This window comes from Prionailurus viverrinus, chromosome D4 (genome assembly GCF_022837055.1).
Source record: "Prionailurus viverrinus isolate Anna chromosome D4, UM_Priviv_1.0, whole genome shotgun sequence".
In the NCBI taxonomy this organism is placed as follows: domain Eukaryota; kingdom Metazoa; phylum Chordata; class Mammalia; order Carnivora; family Felidae; genus Prionailurus; species Prionailurus viverrinus.
Genome location: NC_062573.1, coordinates 85,303,707 through 85,319,708, shown reverse-complemented (window position 1 = coordinate 85,319,708; position 16,002 = coordinate 85,303,707). Strand labels below are relative to the sequence as shown.

Genomic DNA, 16,002 nt, shown 5'->3' with positions numbered 1-16,002 from the left:
GGAGGCCGCGGCTCCCGCAAGCCGCTCCCCACCCCACGCCGGCCCCCGTCTTGCAGGAGGGGCATCTGCGAACACAGGGCACTTTTTGGACTAATAGGACTGCAAGCGTCCAAGGGCTGCTGCCCACCCGGCCCCCCGTTTGTGGGCTTCAGCTGCAGACGCCGCTGCCAGCCCTCGGACCACTCTCAAAATGGGACGGGATCCGGGGCGCCTCCCTTCCCCCCACCCCGCAGCCCATCTTTTCTCCTCCGGCTCCCAGAACACACAGGCTTGCAGGAAAGCATGTGCGTGCACAGCGCACAAGCTCATCAGATCGCCTCCCCAGGCTGATTTCACACTTCCACGTCTGCTCCCACTGAACCTTCTGCCCAGCTGACCACCAATTCCGAGGCTCCCACACCCACTTCAGGTCTGGTCACTTGCTAGAACCACCCACAGAACCCAGGGAAACACTTTACGGATGTCTCCGGGCTTATTTCAAGGGGTGCAATTCAGTGGCAGCCAAACGGAAGAGACACACAGGCAGGGGAGGGGAGGGGGCCCAGAGCTCCTCGTGTCCCTCCCAGCACCAGCCCGGGGAGTTCACACCTCCCCCGGGATGGGGGCGGGAGACCCGCAAATGCCAGCCCTCTGATCACAGGGCCAGTGTCTCTGTCGTCCAGCCCCATCCTGAGGCGGTCGCCTCCCCCAGCCACCTCCCCCAGTCATCTCATTAACATACAAAAGAAGTAAACTGAGGCTTTTAGGAGCTCTGTGCCCAGAAAAGAACAAAGACCAAATATTTATTTTGTATTTTACCAGAGGGTCCATGTGTTCATGTTCCGTGGAGGGTCGAACACATTCCGACCCTCACAGTGCAGTTCCTCTGTGCACACAAACCTGTACATGCGCACACGCAGACACACGTGCACACACATAGTCACGGACGTGCACACACACAGTCGCACGCTTGCACGAACGCAGACACACTAGTTAGGTGCCCGTACAAAATAAATGTGAACAGAATAACCTCGGGATCTCTGTTGGCTCCTGGCTGACCGCGCAGCGTGGGAGGAGAAAGGGAGGTGTGACTGAGGCAGGGAGACGGGTCGCCAAGGTGCTAACTGCGGAAGCCACGATGAACGCATGAGGTTCAGCTTCGCTCGGTGTCTGTCGGCCAGTGAATACTTACTTGCAAGAGGTCAGCGAGTCCCAGGCTTCACTCGGGTCCAGCCAGGGTTACTGCACAGAGGCCAACTTTTGTTTTGCCAGTCTGTATCCAGGCTGCTGTTTGAAAGCCATTTCTCCCCCGTGCCGGGCTCCTTTCCTCCTACCCAGCACCCCTCCCCGCCCCCACCCCCCCCCCATCCTCCCAGGGCTCGTCCCCAGTGAGCTCACACCACACCGTCCCGGGTGCATGCCTGCAGAGAGGTGTCTGGAAACCAAGGAAGGTGGGGTGCACATTTACTCAAGAGAAGAGCCAACGCAGAACTCAGAACAGGGGTGGTGCCCACTAATTCTGACCCGGGGACCCAGACAGCACCCGGGATCCAGGAGGCAGAGGCTGGGAGAGGAAAGGGAGGCAGAGAGGAGGCGCATTTGCAGGCCAAAGCGTCCGGCCTGCCTTCGCAGCCACTCAGCTCCTGCAAACCGCCTGCAGCACCCTGGCCCTGCCAGCAAGGTCCCCCGTGGCTCCACGTCCAAGCTCCCTGCACCTGCTGGCCAGGCTGTAGGTGCCAACGCGCTGGGAAAGTGAATGTTTCCTTTTGTAAACTTATAAACAAGTACATGTTACGTTTATACGGTGATATGTGATATGTAATAAGTTTGTACCTACTGTAGTCAAGTCTGGGGCCAGATGGTTTTTCAAAAGCATTCACATATAAATTAGACTATCTTTTGATTTTATTCTCCTAAGTCTAGACTGGATTTGACGGCCTGAGAAACGAGCTGGAGAAAATTTTAAGTTATTTGGTACCTGACATTTTATTTTTCTCCAACTTTTTGTTACGAAAAAATTTCAAACATCCAGAGAAGGGGAACACGTTGTACAACTCCCCACCACGTCCGCTTCCCCAGCTCCGGTCACTGATTTTGTCCTCTCGACCTTCTGTGCACGTATCGTCTTGGCTGAGTCATTTGAAAACAAGTTTCGGACATCAAGACATTTCACCCTCAACAGCTCATCTCCTAGAAATAAGGCCATTCTTCCAGATAAGCATTGTGCTATCACCACACCCAATTAGCAGTACGGATGGGTCTGTGATACTCCGTTTGTACCGAAATGTCATCACAATACTTTCGTGCTGCTTAGGTGATCAGGTTCATGCTTGTTGTTAGAAATGTTGCTTCTTTTTAGCTGTTTTCATCCTAGAACCAATCCTACCCTTTTCCTGACGTTACCCTGTTTGAGGGATGCGTTAGGTCTGGCTCTCGGCACCTGTCTGGTCCTTTCTCCTGGTGTTGTTTACCGCGTGCTCTATCCCTCCTCCTTCCCGTAAACTGGACGCGAGGGCTGAAGTGTTTTCAGCAAGACCACAGCGTCGGCGATTTCGTGAGCTGGAGTTTTCGACCCCTAACGTCAGACTGACCCAGCATGGGTGATGCTGAGTTTGAATCCCCGTGAAGGCGTTGACAGCCAGACGTCTCCGATGAAAGTGGAGGGTGTTTTTTCTTTCCCGGGTGGCACTGTGTGATTGACACGCTTTCACGTCCCCTTGTCCCGCTCAGTTATCTGAGGGGTGCAGAATGCAGAGCTCCTAATTCTTCCATTCCTCCCTTACTGATGAGCTGACATTTTCCGTGAAGAGCTTTCCCTCGTCACTCCGGGAGGCAGAGACCCTCAGGGAGGGCTGGTTTCCTGGAGAGAAGGAGGGAGAGAATATGTCTCTAGGGGCTGTGGGGGGCACACAGAGGGCCCCCCCCATCAGGGTCCAGTGTCTGAGCCTTAAGGCCCAGGGAGGGAGGAGCTGGGGGTGGGGGTGGGGGTGGAGCACTGCTTCAGTGAGAGGGCTGTGTGTGGGGAGAATCTCTGGGGGAAGGAAGGTTTTCCTGAGAGGATTTTCAGGAATGCCTCTGTGTCACGTCCCCGCCTCTCCCTTGGGGCGCCTGCGGTAAAAAGCCCCACTGTTTTTCAGGGCTTCTGGGGCTGTTTTTGGAGGCATCACCAGGCCTCAAGTTTGCCCCGTTACGTCTGATTTCAGAGGCCCTCAGTGAGTGGAGACGCGGGCACCAGCCACAAGGAACAGCAACCTGCAGCTCATCTTACCCGGCACGAGGCACCTAGTTGAACAGAATTACCGATAAGCCAAGTGCCCAGCAGAAGCCAGCACGCCGCGTGTGCCCTCCGCTCTGGCGTGGGGCCGAGGGAGTGTCTCTCTCTCTCTCTCTCTCTCTCTCTCTCTCTCTCTTCCCCTCCGCTGGGCTGGATGCTGAAGGAGGCATGTTCAATCCCACTTGCAACTTGGGACAGAAGTGGCTTTCGGAAGCTTGCGCGGGGCCCGCTGGTCAGCCTGGAAGGCCTCCACGCAGACGGGCTCACAGCAGTCAGGGACTGATTAAGCAGCACGGAGGACCAGCATCGGCCCTCCTGGGACCCGGAGCTCCGCAGCGCCCCCAGCCCCAGGTTCTCCAGGGCAGGGGTTTCTCTGCCAGCAAAGCGCAAACCCCGCCAGGTGCCCGTCAGGGCTCAAACCGCCCCAAATAAGCACTCGCTCCCAGCTCCAGAGAATGCTGGACAGGGCTTGTTCTCTGGAAGCAAGAGGCCTCCAGATCTGGGGCAAGTACCCCAGGGACCCTTCCCTGTCCTCCACCACCCTCCTGGTACCCTGCGGCCTCCATCCTGCCTGCCCAGGGACGTGCACCCTGGCTTTGGGCATCAGACCCTGCCTCCTTCTTGCTCTCCTTTTCTTCTCGTCCCTCTCTTTCTCCCAACCTCCAGAAGCTTCCAGGAGCGGTTGCTGTGTTCATGCACCTGGCTTTTACCTTCCTTCTCCAGTGGAAAATTCTGTAGTCTGGTCACCTCCCCGGGTGTTCTTCGGCAGCACCTCCCATGGACTGCTTTATTCATTCACACAAAAGGGTCCGACCTGCGTGCGACAGCGGTCAGTGCGATTGGCCCGCAGGCCCCGGAGCCGAGCGGGGGTGCACACGAGGCTGGGAGCCAACGAACAGGGTCTGAGCCACCAGCTAACCCGGCAGCCAGCCCGCGCGGTCAGGTAGTTTCAGATGGAAATCATTAAGATCACGAGGACGGGAACAGTAACAGCCGTCGTCGTCACCATCGTCCTCGTCGCCCCAAACCCTCGCTGTCAGCGCTGCAGACGCCCGGCCCAAGTCCATCCACGGGCCCAGTTGGTACCTGGTCCAGCTGGGTCCCGCCCGAGACCCCGAGGTCGGCCGCCTGGAGCTCGCCAGCCCGTTGCAGTGTCTGGAGCCTCCTGGGGCAGGGGCTTGGGACAAGCTCGGCCCCAAGGGCTGAGGAGAGAGAGTGGAGGGCTCGGGAAGAGGAGCAGACGGGGTGAGGGGGGCAAGCACGGAGGCGGGGGGGGGGGGGGGTGGGGGAGCGGGCCGAGGCGCCAGGAGGTGGGAAGGGGGGGCGGGGAGATGGGGAGGGGAGATGAGGAGTAGAGGTGGGGAGGGGAGAACACAGGGAGGGGGGCAGGGAAGCGGGGGCGGGGAAGTGAGAGGGGCGGAGGGGGCGGGGGGTGGGGAGACGGTCTGGGACTTGAGGCGAAGGGGAAGTGGGGGTTCAGGGAGGCGGGGAGGTGAGGGCGCGCAGGCCGCGGAGGAGGCGGGGAGGGGGCGGGTTGCAGGGGCGGAGGAGGCGTGGAGGGGGTGGGCGTCAGGGAAGGAGGAGGAGAGGAGAGGGCGGGTTGCAGGGGCGGAGGAGGCGGGGAGGGGCGGGCACAGGGGTGGAGCGCGGGCCCGCCCCGAGGCCGCTGGAAAAGTTTGCGCCCCGGCGCGCGCGCGCAGAGGCTGAGCCAGCCGGTCCGTGGACACGCGACGGGGACGCGGCGCCAGCGCGGTGGCAGGACGAGCGCGGGCGGGACCCCCGGCCGGAGTGCGACCCCCCCCCACATCCCCGCCCCAGGACTGCCCCGCTGCCCCGGTCCAGGCCGCTGGGAGCGGAGGAGGGGGCGCCGGGACGCGGGCGGCCCCAGTGCCCTCCCCAGACGGAGGTGAGTCGGCGGCGGGGCCCGGGGCGCAGAATCTGGGCGGGCGAGTGCAGCCGGGCCCTTTTCTCGCCAAATTCCAGCCTGTCCCGGGCGCGACGGGGACCTGGCAGGGCGAGCCACCACCTCAGCATCACGCTGTCCCCCGGGCCACCCATTCCGCGGCGGACAGGGGATGGTTCCTTTTTGCCCACGGCCCGACCGGCTAGGCTGAGCCTCCCCTTAACGACCCGAGTGCCGCTGTCCCTCCCGGGACGGTTAGCAGGCCAGGCGCCCTTCCAGGACGAGCACCTGGGGGCTCCCGGGGTGGGCCTTCTCCTGGGAAACCATTCCTTTACATCACATGCGCGGCAAAATTCCACCTTTTCCTTCTGTTTCTCAAAGTAGGCGGTGGAGACCGCCGGACTCGGGGCTGGAGGTCACGGCCCCTACCCCCTAGGTGAAGCCCTAAGGGTCCCATGGGACAGCGGTGCGCCGCCTTCATAGCTGACATGAGGCCTGGGGAAGGGGCCGTCGCGGGAAAGTCGTGCTCTAACCCTTCTAACGCCGGGCTCCAAGTGGCCTGCCTCTCCCCTCTCCCTTCTGGCGCTGGCCAGTCCCGGGGACATATTCTTTGTGGGTTGTTATATTTAGATGTAAGAGAGGAACTTACTGTGGGTTCTTGAAAGGGAGAACACACTGGGTTAGGAGGATACGGGGACTCTTCTGGAAGATTATTTCTAAAGGGGAGGGTGCACCCTTACCCACTCCAGAGTTCGGCATCTTTCTGAAGTCTGGAGGTTGCGGTTGGAGACAACGCGGTACATAATCACCTACTTGTAATTCAGCTGGTCAACGTTCTCGTCTTCCTTCGTGGCGGTCTTGCAGGCATGGTTAAGGAACACAATTGCTAGAAAGTACCAGGGCTGGGTTAGGTTCTGCGGGTACGTGGCGGAGAAAGACGGCCGTGTCATGGCTGATGGTGTGGCTGTGTGTGTGTGTGTGTGTGTGGCACTCCACGGCTCGTGGGATGTCTGGATCTGTACGATGTCTCACGTAACCGAGGCCGAGCGCAGTGCCGGAATGAGTCATTTTGTGGCCGTAGGAGGGCCACACGTGGGGTGTTCTCAGCCAGCAAACCTTCACATCCGGCCTCTGACACCAGAGACTGAAAGTCAGCCCTTCGGAGCCTCCTGCTCAGAGACAGAAGGCTTGGCTTCTCGACCAGTCCCATCTTTGAAAATGCCGCTTTTCCCCTTGCGTTTCTGAACTTGGTAAAGTGCGTGGCTCTCGTGATTTGCTACCACGTGTGGGTAGTAGAAACTCCCGTTTCCTCCCACGTTGGCCCAATGATGTTCTCGGAACGCAGGCACCGCTTTTCCTGTCCCTGGGAACTAGGCCACTGACTTGGTCGTCTGGGATCTCTTCCGTCCTCCTAAAGATGCTTCGATACCTACAGCGTACGCGAGTGTTTTTATGGTCGAGAAACGAGAATCAGAGCGTGCCGTCGTCTCGAGATGTGGGGGTTACCCTGCCGTGAAGCCCCTTTTTTTCTGCCAGGACTTTGTGCTGTGACACAGCCGGCTTGGCCACGGGGCGCCCTCAGGCCATCTGTGACGGAGCCGAGGGCCTGCTGCGGGTCACCCAGCCTTCTGTTCCCTCTCCTGTGGCTCCGTCCTCCTCCTCCTATGGGTTTGGAGCCACTTCTCACTGCTTGGGTCCTCGGCCCCCATTTTCTGCTGAAATAATTAATTGCCTCAGGAGATGCTCCGGAGCTTTCGGCGCTAACGGGAGGCGCGGTGACCTCTGCCCCGTTGTGGAGACTCCTGTATCTCGGTCACTGTCGTGCCAGCAGTGGGCACGCAGTCGCCTTTCGTTCTCTGTCCTTTTCCTTCTGATTTGGTGGAGTTGCCACCGTGTCTGTGGGAGGCCAGGCGGCAGGCCACCGGGTGTCTGTGACGAGACTGCTCACTGCACAGCGTGGCACCCAGGGGTGGCTCTGGCGTCTGCCCGGCACCGGGAGCGGGTGCCCGTCCTGAGTCAGTCTGCAAGGCCCTTCGGCCTGAAGACGTGACTCCCATCGCCCCGGTGTCCGTCCGCATGCGTTCCGGCATTCGGCCCCCGGTGACACTTTTGTCACCGTCCGGGTGAAGAACACGAGGAGGGGCGGGCGCTCCGGAAGAGCTGCCCCCTAATATGGTGCATGGGGATCACATCCCCGGGCCGGCCAGCCCAGCCGTGTCTTCCGAGCTGTGCCGCCAGGGACGGCGACCGCCACACCGCAGCCTGAGTTTCCTTCTTCGAACGTCCAAAAGGCAGATGCCGCCATGGGGACCAGACGTGCTGTGGCCCCGTCGTTCTGGGAAGGGATGGGAGGGACCCCACAGTTAGGGCTTCTTGGGCCCAGATGTCTCTTATTTGCATACGCCCTAGGTCCCCCCGGGGAGCTCACACCGTCACGCATGAGGGGGGCAACTGTGGCAGGAGTCCAGTCCTGTGCCCTCACTAAGAACAAGCAGAGAAGGGGGAGTCTGAGCAGAAAGCGGAGGGTAAGCCCTCTTGTATCAAAACCTTGACGGACGAGCCTGGGGACCCAGGAGAGAGAGAGAGCGCAGAGGCGGACCCTGGGGCCTGTGCCCGGGCTCCTGGGTCCACCCCGTGTGCCTGGAGTGTGCCAGGTCTGTGTTAACGTCTGAGGCTCACCTGCCCGGGAGAATGGCCCCTGGGAAAGCCGCCGGGTAGCAGGGAGCCTGCTCACAAGGGTTACTCACCGGGGGCTCCGAGCCTGGGCTGGAGCAGAGTGCCGGCATGGGGCGCGCAGGCTGTGTGTGAAGCCTCTTGCCGCGACCACCTCTAAAAGCCCGGGGGGGGGGGGGGTCGCCTCAGAAATCTGGGGCAAGGGGAAGTACTCATTAGCAAAAGAATTTCCTGGAGCGTTGAAACGGCCGGCCCCCTACTTCCTTCCTAAATTCTCATAAACGACAACAAAGTACTGCTTTCCAAGAAATTTTCCAAGCATCGGCAAAGGCTTGGCGTTTTCGCTCAGTTTAGAGGATGAACGAGTCGATTTCTCCGGGAGAACGTGCCTTTGAGAAATCTCACCCTGACTCTGACCAGGAGGAATTTCTCACTGTCTTCCTGTGCTTTTGTTTGCCTGTACGGAGAGGGAGAGGGACGGACCCCAGACTTAGTGGAAATATTTTCCTTTACTTTTTTTCTTTTCCTTCTTTTTATAGTTTGTTTATCTTTCAAATTGCCATGTGTAGAGAAAGCGAATCACTAGCGTAGACAGCACATCTGGAATCCATCGGCCGACCCGGGCCGGCCCCTGTCCGCGGATGCACCTCCTTGGAACAGAGGGGCGGGGAGCCCCACTGATGTGACACGGTCTAACCTGGATGGCTCACGGTGGCTCCACCTTCTAGAAGGCGTCTTAGTCCTTCTCAGCAAAGGGAAAAAGAATTGGTGCTGAAATGCCTTGAGGCAGACTTGACCCCACCTTCGTGAGGATGCCGGGAAAACTGTAGGTAGTGCTCTCTGTTGAGTCCGTCCCCTGGGCACTGGGCGTGGGCAGTACGTTTGTTCACCGCGAGATGCACACACCTCCCTGCTCGGCACGGGTGAGCCAGAGGGGTGTGCGGGGGTCCCGGGGACGTGGGCACAGCCCGTGGGAGCGAGAGTCCTGCCGGTGGACATCAGCCCTCCGGAGCCTGGAAGTCGTCTGCAGCGAGCAGAGGTTCCTCCCCCGAGGGCCCGCACCATGCAGCAGCTTCTGGAACAGGGCCGGTGCTCCGAGCCATACAAGACAAGAAGGCCCACCGCCACCTTCCTCAGCATCCTTTTTTGGCCATTGTTTCTGAGTTATTCAGGGGAAATTAAGCAGTGATCAGATGCTTACAATGAAAAGCCAGACGGTGGTCACTACCAGCCCCAGATGCTTATTTTTTAAAATAAAACAAAATGTGAGCATAATGTATAAATGTCACCCCCGTGGGGACTTCTCCAGCCAGCCAAGTGCCATTAGTCTCTACAGGGACCCCTGTATCAGAGCCCCTCCTAGACACCAACACGATGCCCAGAAATCCAAGGCACCGCACAGAAGCACAGACACAGACTCCTGAGGATGCCCCCTTCCAGCCCCAGCCGCGCATCTAAGGACGATGACATGCGGCAGCCATCCTGTGTCCACAGACAGGTGCAGCCGTCCTTGACAGGAGCAGGAATTACTGGATCTGAATGTACCTCCACGTAGGACTCTGCTGAGCATCACATCGGCACAAAGATGCCAGGCACAGTTCTATGCTGTGGGGCCCCATTTACGCAGAGGTCGGAAATAGACTATGGCCCTCGAGGGTATGAGAAGCTGGCCAGTGGGGTCCCCTTACCGGGAGGGGTGTTGGGGGTCCCCTTACTGGGAGGACTGTTGGGGGTCCCCTTACCGGGAGGGGTCTTGGGGGTCCCCTTACCAGAAGGGGTGTTGGGGGTCCCCTTACCGGGAGGAGTGTTGGGGGTCCCCTTCTCTGCAGGGTAGGCCAGACTGGCTTCCCAGGAACTGGTGCCTGCCAGCCCGACACTTCCCAGAAGGGGCGTTTCCGGCGGGCTGAGGCCCTGCCTGGCCCTGAGAAGTTGGGGGCAGGATGGTAGGGTATTCTTCCGGAAAACTCAGGTCCTGCCGCGCCCCTGAGACATGGAGGCAGAACTCCTCTGTGATGCTCTTGCCCACAAATAGCAGCCCTCAGATGCATCCCAAATCAGTCTGGCCTTCAGCCCAGCACGTAACTCTTGGGATGGAATCTACGTCCTAATGTTGAAAACCCAAAGAAAATAAGCTTTTAGTTCCAGAGAGAGCCAGATGCCTTCCAGTTACACAAAAGGCGGAGAATAGCATTTAACAAAGGATGTTCTGAAAAAGTATGCTTTTTGAATGATGAATATTTCATCAAGGGAAATGATCAATCAAGCATTAGTGGGGAGATACATCCACCCTCAAGATGCATGGTTTCGGTGGCTCTCTGGCACGTCTTCCGTGTTTTCATTGTGGTCGGTTTACTGCTGGGTCCTGACTTTACCGCTCAGCTCAGTTCCTTCTGAACCCCACATATGCGGGCAAGGGCACCCCTGCAGCCCTGCACCTGCGCGTCCTCTCTCTTTACCTCCAAGAGGTCCAGACCGAGCAGGTTTGGAAGGTATCCCTTCTGTCCACGCTGTCCGCGCAAGCCCAGGGGTGGGGAGCGTGCAGAGGCAGGACTGTGCGTGGCGTGGACTTCTCGCGGGGGAATCGGGCCGGAGACAAGCTGCAGCTGTGTCGAGGCTTAAGAACCTTCCCGATGTGGATGTTTGGAGCCCTGTCTCGTCGATTCACGAGCAGTTCGCACACCTCGTCCGTGTAGGTAACACTCACACGCTTCTGCGGTTCAGACTGTTATGATGCTAGCTCACTCACCCGTGGTCGTGAGTCATGTGGACCACGGTGTACCATGGTCAGTTCCAGGGACGGAAACCCAGGGGAGGGTGCAGGTGTGAGGCAGACTGGACTGGGTGCCAGCGGACAGAGGGGCAGCGGGCGGTCTGGCGTGGGGCCTGTGTGTGCCCACCATGGGCGGGGACATCGCCGTTCTCAGGACGGACTTAGACGAAGGTCCGGTGCCAGGGGAGGCTGGTGGCAAAGCCGTCCACTGGGCTGACCCGTGTGCCTCCAGACACGCCCGTGCCTCCCAGAGGCTGGGCCCCCGGGGTTTCTGGAAGCAGCAGGGCATGGACGCTTCTGCGTGCTGGGGAAGTCTGCAAAGAAGAAATGGTACTGCCTCTTTCTGTCTCAGAGAGCCCGACCCCCCGCTGACAGAGGGCAGGCTGACGGCACCCCGCGCCCTGAGCAGCGCGGGGGGCGGGGGAGCAGTGACCTGGAGGGTGCCCTGAGGGGACCCGCGGTTTCCTCTCTTTCTCCTCCGAGAGCGGCCGCCAGCACTGCTGCCCTGGGTCCTTCCAGGACGAGCCTCTCTCAGGCCGTGTTGGTACCTGGCAGTGGAGCTCAGTGGCCAGACTCTGACTTAGGGCTCTGACCTGAATGTTCCAAAAGTCAAAGAAGTCACGGCCGGGGAGTCGGTGGGCTGTCTTAAGCTCACCTCATTGGATCTTAAGTAGATACTTGCACGAATAATTGTCGTTTTAAAACCCGTGGGCCCCCTGAAAGCCACGTCTAGCTGTGATGGTGACGTCCCCGGAGGTGCTGAGTGTGGCCCCAGGTGAGGGTGGGAAGTGTCAGGTTGGGGGATGATTAAAATCTGGGGCCCTGGAGAGCCTGGAGCTTGGCTTCTCACCTTCACCGGTTGTCTAGTGCCCCCGGGGGGGCGTGGCTTCCGGCTCATGTACACGCCTTCAGTTTGGGGCGTTCAGACAGTCTTATCTGAGCTCTGGATTTTCAGCCAAGTTCAAAGCCCAAGCGCTGGTCCCTGCTCTCCCTTCCTTCACCCTGGGTGGACGTATAGGCTTACGTCCCATCTGCCCCCCCACCACCACACCCTGCCGCCCCCAGGGAAGGCCTCTGGTGGCCTCGTGGCCCTGTCTCAGGCCTCTCCTGTGGGCCATCTGGACCAGACTCTGTCCCCGGCCCTGGTACCCGGGACGCCGTCGCCCCACGTGGCTCGGGGCTCACCAGGGAGGCCTCAGGAGCTGGGTGGGCATGCTCCTGGGCTCCATCCTGTGTTGTTGTTGTCCTGAGATTACCCCGTTTCTCTCCCGGTAACTGGGAATCATGGTTTAGCAGCTCCCGCCTGTGGATGAGGCTGGGTGGCCAGCATCCCACATGCCCGGAGAGTCCCCGATGGACGTTTATTTGGGTCTGTGTCATGTTACAAGAGTGAACGACATGCGCTCAGGCACCGAGTCTCCCTCCATGTGGCTGCAGACGGCAAATCACTGCCCGTGGCCGCCTCTGCCTCCGGGGAGCCCCGGCCAGTCCCACGCTCCCGCATTTTTGGTGCCTTCCTCCGACTCTGCCGCTGCCGCTGCTCCCCCCTTAATCTCTGGGCGCCCCTCTTTTGTCTCCGCAGGCGCCTGCTCTCCATGCCCTGGCCGGGGTCCCGCCCGGGGCCGCCTCCGAAGCCTGAGCCGGGGCTGTTTCTCTGGAAATGGACGTGCCCAGGGCGCCCTCTGGTGGCTCCCGGAGCTGAGCCTCGGTGAGTCCCGGTGGCGATGGCGGCCTCTGTCGTCGCGCCGCGCCCCAGGCCCTCCCCCGGGAACGAGACCCTGCACCAGCACTACAACTACGTGGGCAAGCTGGAGGGCAGGCTGAAGGAGGCCCCCGAGGGCAGCACGCTGACCACCGTGCTGTTCCTGGTCATTTGCAGCTTCATCGTGCTGGAGAACCTCATGGTTTTGATCGCCATCTGGAGAAACAATAAGTTCCACAACCGCATGTACTTCTTCATCGGCAACCTGGCCCTCTGTGACCTGCTGGCCGGCATCGCCTACAAGGTCAACATCCTGATGTCGGGCAAGCGGACGCTGAGCCTGTCCCCGACGGTCTGGTTCCTGCGGGAAGGAAGCATGTTTGTGGCCCTCGGGGCGTCCACCTGCAGCTTGCTGGCCATCGCCATCGAGCGGCACCTGACGATGATCAAGATGCGGCCGTACGACGCCAACAAGAAGCACCGCGTGTTTCTTCTGATCGGGATGTGCTGGCTCATCGCGCTCTCGCTGGGCGCCTTGCCCATCCTGGGCTGGAACTGTGTGCACGACCTCCCCGACTGTTCCACCATCCTGCCCCTCTACTCCAAGAAGTACATCGCCTTCTGTATCAGCATCTTCACGGCCATCCTGGTGACCATCGTCATCCTGTACGCCCGCATCTACTTCCTGGTGAAGTCCAGCAGCCGCAGGGTGGCCAGCCCCCACAACTCGGAGCGCTCCATGGCCCTGCTGCGGACCGTGGTCATCGTGGTGAGCGTGTTCATCGCCTGCTGGTCCCCACTCTTCATCCTCTTCCTCGTCGACGTGGCCTGCAGGGTGAAGGAGTGCGCCGTCCTGTTCAAGGCCCAGTGGTTCATCATGCTGGCCGTGCTCAACTCCGCCATGAACCCCGTCATCTACACGCTGGCCAGCAAGGAGATGCGGCGGGCCTTCTTCCGGCTGGTCTGCACCTGCCTGGTCCGGGGCCGTGGCGCCCGCTCCTCGCCCACCCAGCCTGCCCTCGATCCCAGCAGAAGCAAGTCCAGCGGCAGCAACAACAGCAGCCCCTCGCCAAAGAGCAAGGAAGACCCTCCCCAGAGAGTCGCCTCACCCTGCATCACCGACGGAAACAAAACCCTGCAGAACGGGATTCTCTGCAAGTGAGAGCGCCTGCCTCCGGGAGCGGGGGAGGGGAGCCCCGCTCTGTGGCCGCCTCGCCCCTGGGAGTTCCACAGAGGGGACTCGGGAAGTCCACTCGCCAGTGGCTTGCCCGGCGTGGACGTCCCGTGAGGAGGGGGACCCAAGGACCCGCCAGCGTGTGTCACGGCAGACCGTGAGCTCTGTCCGTCTTGGCTCCAGTCTTCTGAATGCACCACGCTGCGACAGTATCTGCCGCCTTCCCCTGAGCCCCCCTGGCTGCTCCCCGCGGGGCCTGGACAGGGAAGGTCGCGGGCCCCACAACGTGCAGGGTGTTTCTCAGAACGTCGTGACGATGTTTGGTAACTTCACTCTACACTGTGAGCGGAGTGGATGCCTGTGTGCTCGTCATTTCTGTGTCACGGAGCACTTGTGTCTCTTATGTCTGCCGTTGGCACGCGGCACCTGGGTATGTCGGTGAGCGGCAGTGTGTGACACAGTTAAACATCCGTAAGTACAAGTGTGTCCTGATTGAACCACCAGGTGTAAGGATGTGGCTGGAAACTCGGTGGACACGGCAGTCCCAGGCTCCTCAGGCCGACGTGAAGTCTTGTGTTCAGCAGGCTTTGAATGCCTACCATCCCAGAGAGGGCTGGTTCCCGGCGGGTCTCAGGTGTGTGGGTCTGAAGGATCCTGGGAGATCGGGCGATCTGGTGATCTCTGGGAGCCGTGTCCCTGTTCCTCTGGGGCTCCTGTGTCCCCGCACATCTAAACCCACGTTAACCAAATTCCCTGATTGTTTGGGGTTCCTACAGATCACAGAAGAGCCAGGGGCTTCCAGGAGCCCATCCCCAGACCACCCAAGAAAGGGACCCACGAGGGAGCAGCAGAGGACAGACACACCCCCGCCCCCCGGCCTGAAGCCGGAAGCAGTGGTCTGTTTAATGCAATGGAACGTTTGTACTGAATTAGGAGAGGTTTACAGGGCTGTGTTGAGTCTCTTTCTCTCTGATCAGAAAAGCTCGGAGGCGGCAGCCCCGTGTTGTCTCAGTGGCGTAGCTGGGGAGGTCGGCGGTCTCCACGCTCCCCAAAGCTGACCCTGACAGTGACAGCCAGGAGTGTGTCCGCGTGTGCTCTCCAGGGACACGTAAGGATACTGTAATCTGCCTTTGCAGCCTGGGCTGACCCTGCGTCCCTGATCACCTGGTAAAGGGATTACTTAGGAGGGGTTTCCGTGCGCGCCCTCCCCAAGGACCCCACCCGCAGGACAAACGTGTGTGCATCTGTAGAGATCTCATAACCATAGAGCTGATGGCTTCCTGGTAAAAGCAAAACAAGCAACCTTTAAAAGGACCCTTACTCGGGCGAGCCCACATCGCAGCCCCTGGGGTTTCTCAGGTTGGCTGGGAATTTCTGGCCGAGTCAAGACTCAGTCTCAACACGTTAACGATTTGCAAGAGAAGCTGGCTCCCGTGTGTCATCTGGTGCACATTCCCCACACCGAGGAATGTTCCGGTGGGTCCTGGGTGGTTTCCGTGTACTGACCAAAGACTAGCCTCGTTTTTGTTGCCGAGGAGAGAAATTGTACTTGTAAGGAGATGTCTTCGGTGGCATTTTTGGTGGCTTCTTTACATCACTGAAAAGGGGCTTCTTTCTGAACTCAGATAGCATTTCTAGAAAAGTGAAGCATTGAGGTACTGGGTTGAGAAGGCAAAGCCGCATTCCAGAGAGCTGGAGTGTTGGGCATCGGTGCTCGCCGGGTGATGACGTGACTTCAGGACCCGGTGCCCTGGCTCTGAGGGGCGTTGTGGGGGGGGGGGGGTCTCCTTTCTGGTGCTAATGTTAGTGACACTCGCTCTACAGTCCCGTTGAGAGAACGCAGAACTTTCAAGCAGTCTGAATGAAAAATACGCCAAAAAAGGCACAGTGTTTGCTTGCTGTATGCAGAACGTGATCGAACATCAAGACCGGTGTGCACGGCCCTCGGCAGCTTGCGGGGGCGCGTTTAGGAGTTGAGACTACAGAGCTTGCGCTAGATCTCACTCGGTTAGTAACCTTCACGGTGTCCCATGTGTTTGTTAAAAAAAAAAAACAAAAACCAAAAGCCTGCATATAAACTGGTCATTGGGGCACCTGGGTGGCTCAGTCGGTTCAGCGTCCGACTTCGGCTCGGGTCACGATCACTCAGTTCATGGGTTCAAGACCGGCATCAGGCTCTGTGCTGACAGTGCACAGAGATTCTCTCTCTCCCATTCTCTTTGCCTCTCCCCTCCCTGGCTCTGTCTCTCTCTCTCAAAATAAATAAATAAACTTAAAAAAAAAATGAAAAAACAAACCTGTGGCTAGGGGTCAGCGTGGGGGCCCGTGTGCAGGGTGGCCACCTGGTTTCCCACCTGGGGCCACTGTCCCTCCAGGATGGAAACGGCTCTAGGAGCCCGTGCCCTCCCCCACCCAGTCCCACCTGGGCAGATGCCCTGGGTCAGGGCTTGGAGGCGGGTCAACCCTTAACCCTTCCTCGGGGAGAAAATCACAGGTCCTGGCAGAGCGTGGCCGACAGAGGGCATCT

General features: G+C 59.5%; 1 protein-coding gene and 1 long non-coding RNA gene across 5 annotated transcripts; one reads left to right on the top strand and one right to left on the bottom strand.

The window, feature by feature from the left end:
- Nucleotides 1-1,946: 1,946 nt before the first annotated feature.
- Nucleotides 1,947-4,717, bottom strand: LOC125150781 (uncharacterized). Of its 2 annotated transcripts, XR_007146479.1 has the most exons (3): nucleotides 4,340-4,717; nucleotides 3,964-4,067; nucleotides 1,947-2,839 (listed from the first exon to the last, which is right to left on the bottom strand). It is a non-coding gene; the product is annotated as an uncharacterized LOC125150781 (long non-coding RNA). The 2 variants fall into 2 exon arrangements; XR_007146478.1 differs by having other exon boundaries at nucleotides 3,964-4,717.
- A 183-nt stretch (nucleotides 4,718-4,900) lies between these two features.
- Nucleotides 4,901-15,196, top strand: S1PR3 (sphingosine-1-phosphate receptor 3). Of its 3 annotated transcripts, none has more exons than XM_047831120.1 (4): nucleotides 4,901-5,159; nucleotides 8,369-8,655; nucleotides 12,182-12,307; nucleotides 12,479-15,196. In XM_047831120.1, exons 2-4 carry the CDS (start codon nucleotides 8,642-8,644, stop codon nucleotides 13,461-13,463), a joined length of 1,125 nt encoding a protein of 374 aa, XP_047687076.1. In that variant the 5' UTR covers nucleotides 4,901-5,159; nucleotides 8,369-8,641; the 3' UTR covers nucleotides 13,464-15,196. The 3 variants fall into 3 exon arrangements, with proteins under 3 accessions (XP_047687076.1, XP_047687077.1, XP_047687075.1); XM_047831121.1 differs by having other exon boundaries at nucleotides 8,369-8,659; XM_047831119.1 differs by lacking the exon at nucleotides 8,369-8,655 and having other exon boundaries at nucleotides 4,902-5,159; nucleotides 12,182-15,196.
- The last annotated feature ends 806 nt before the right edge of the window (nucleotides 15,197-16,002 follow it).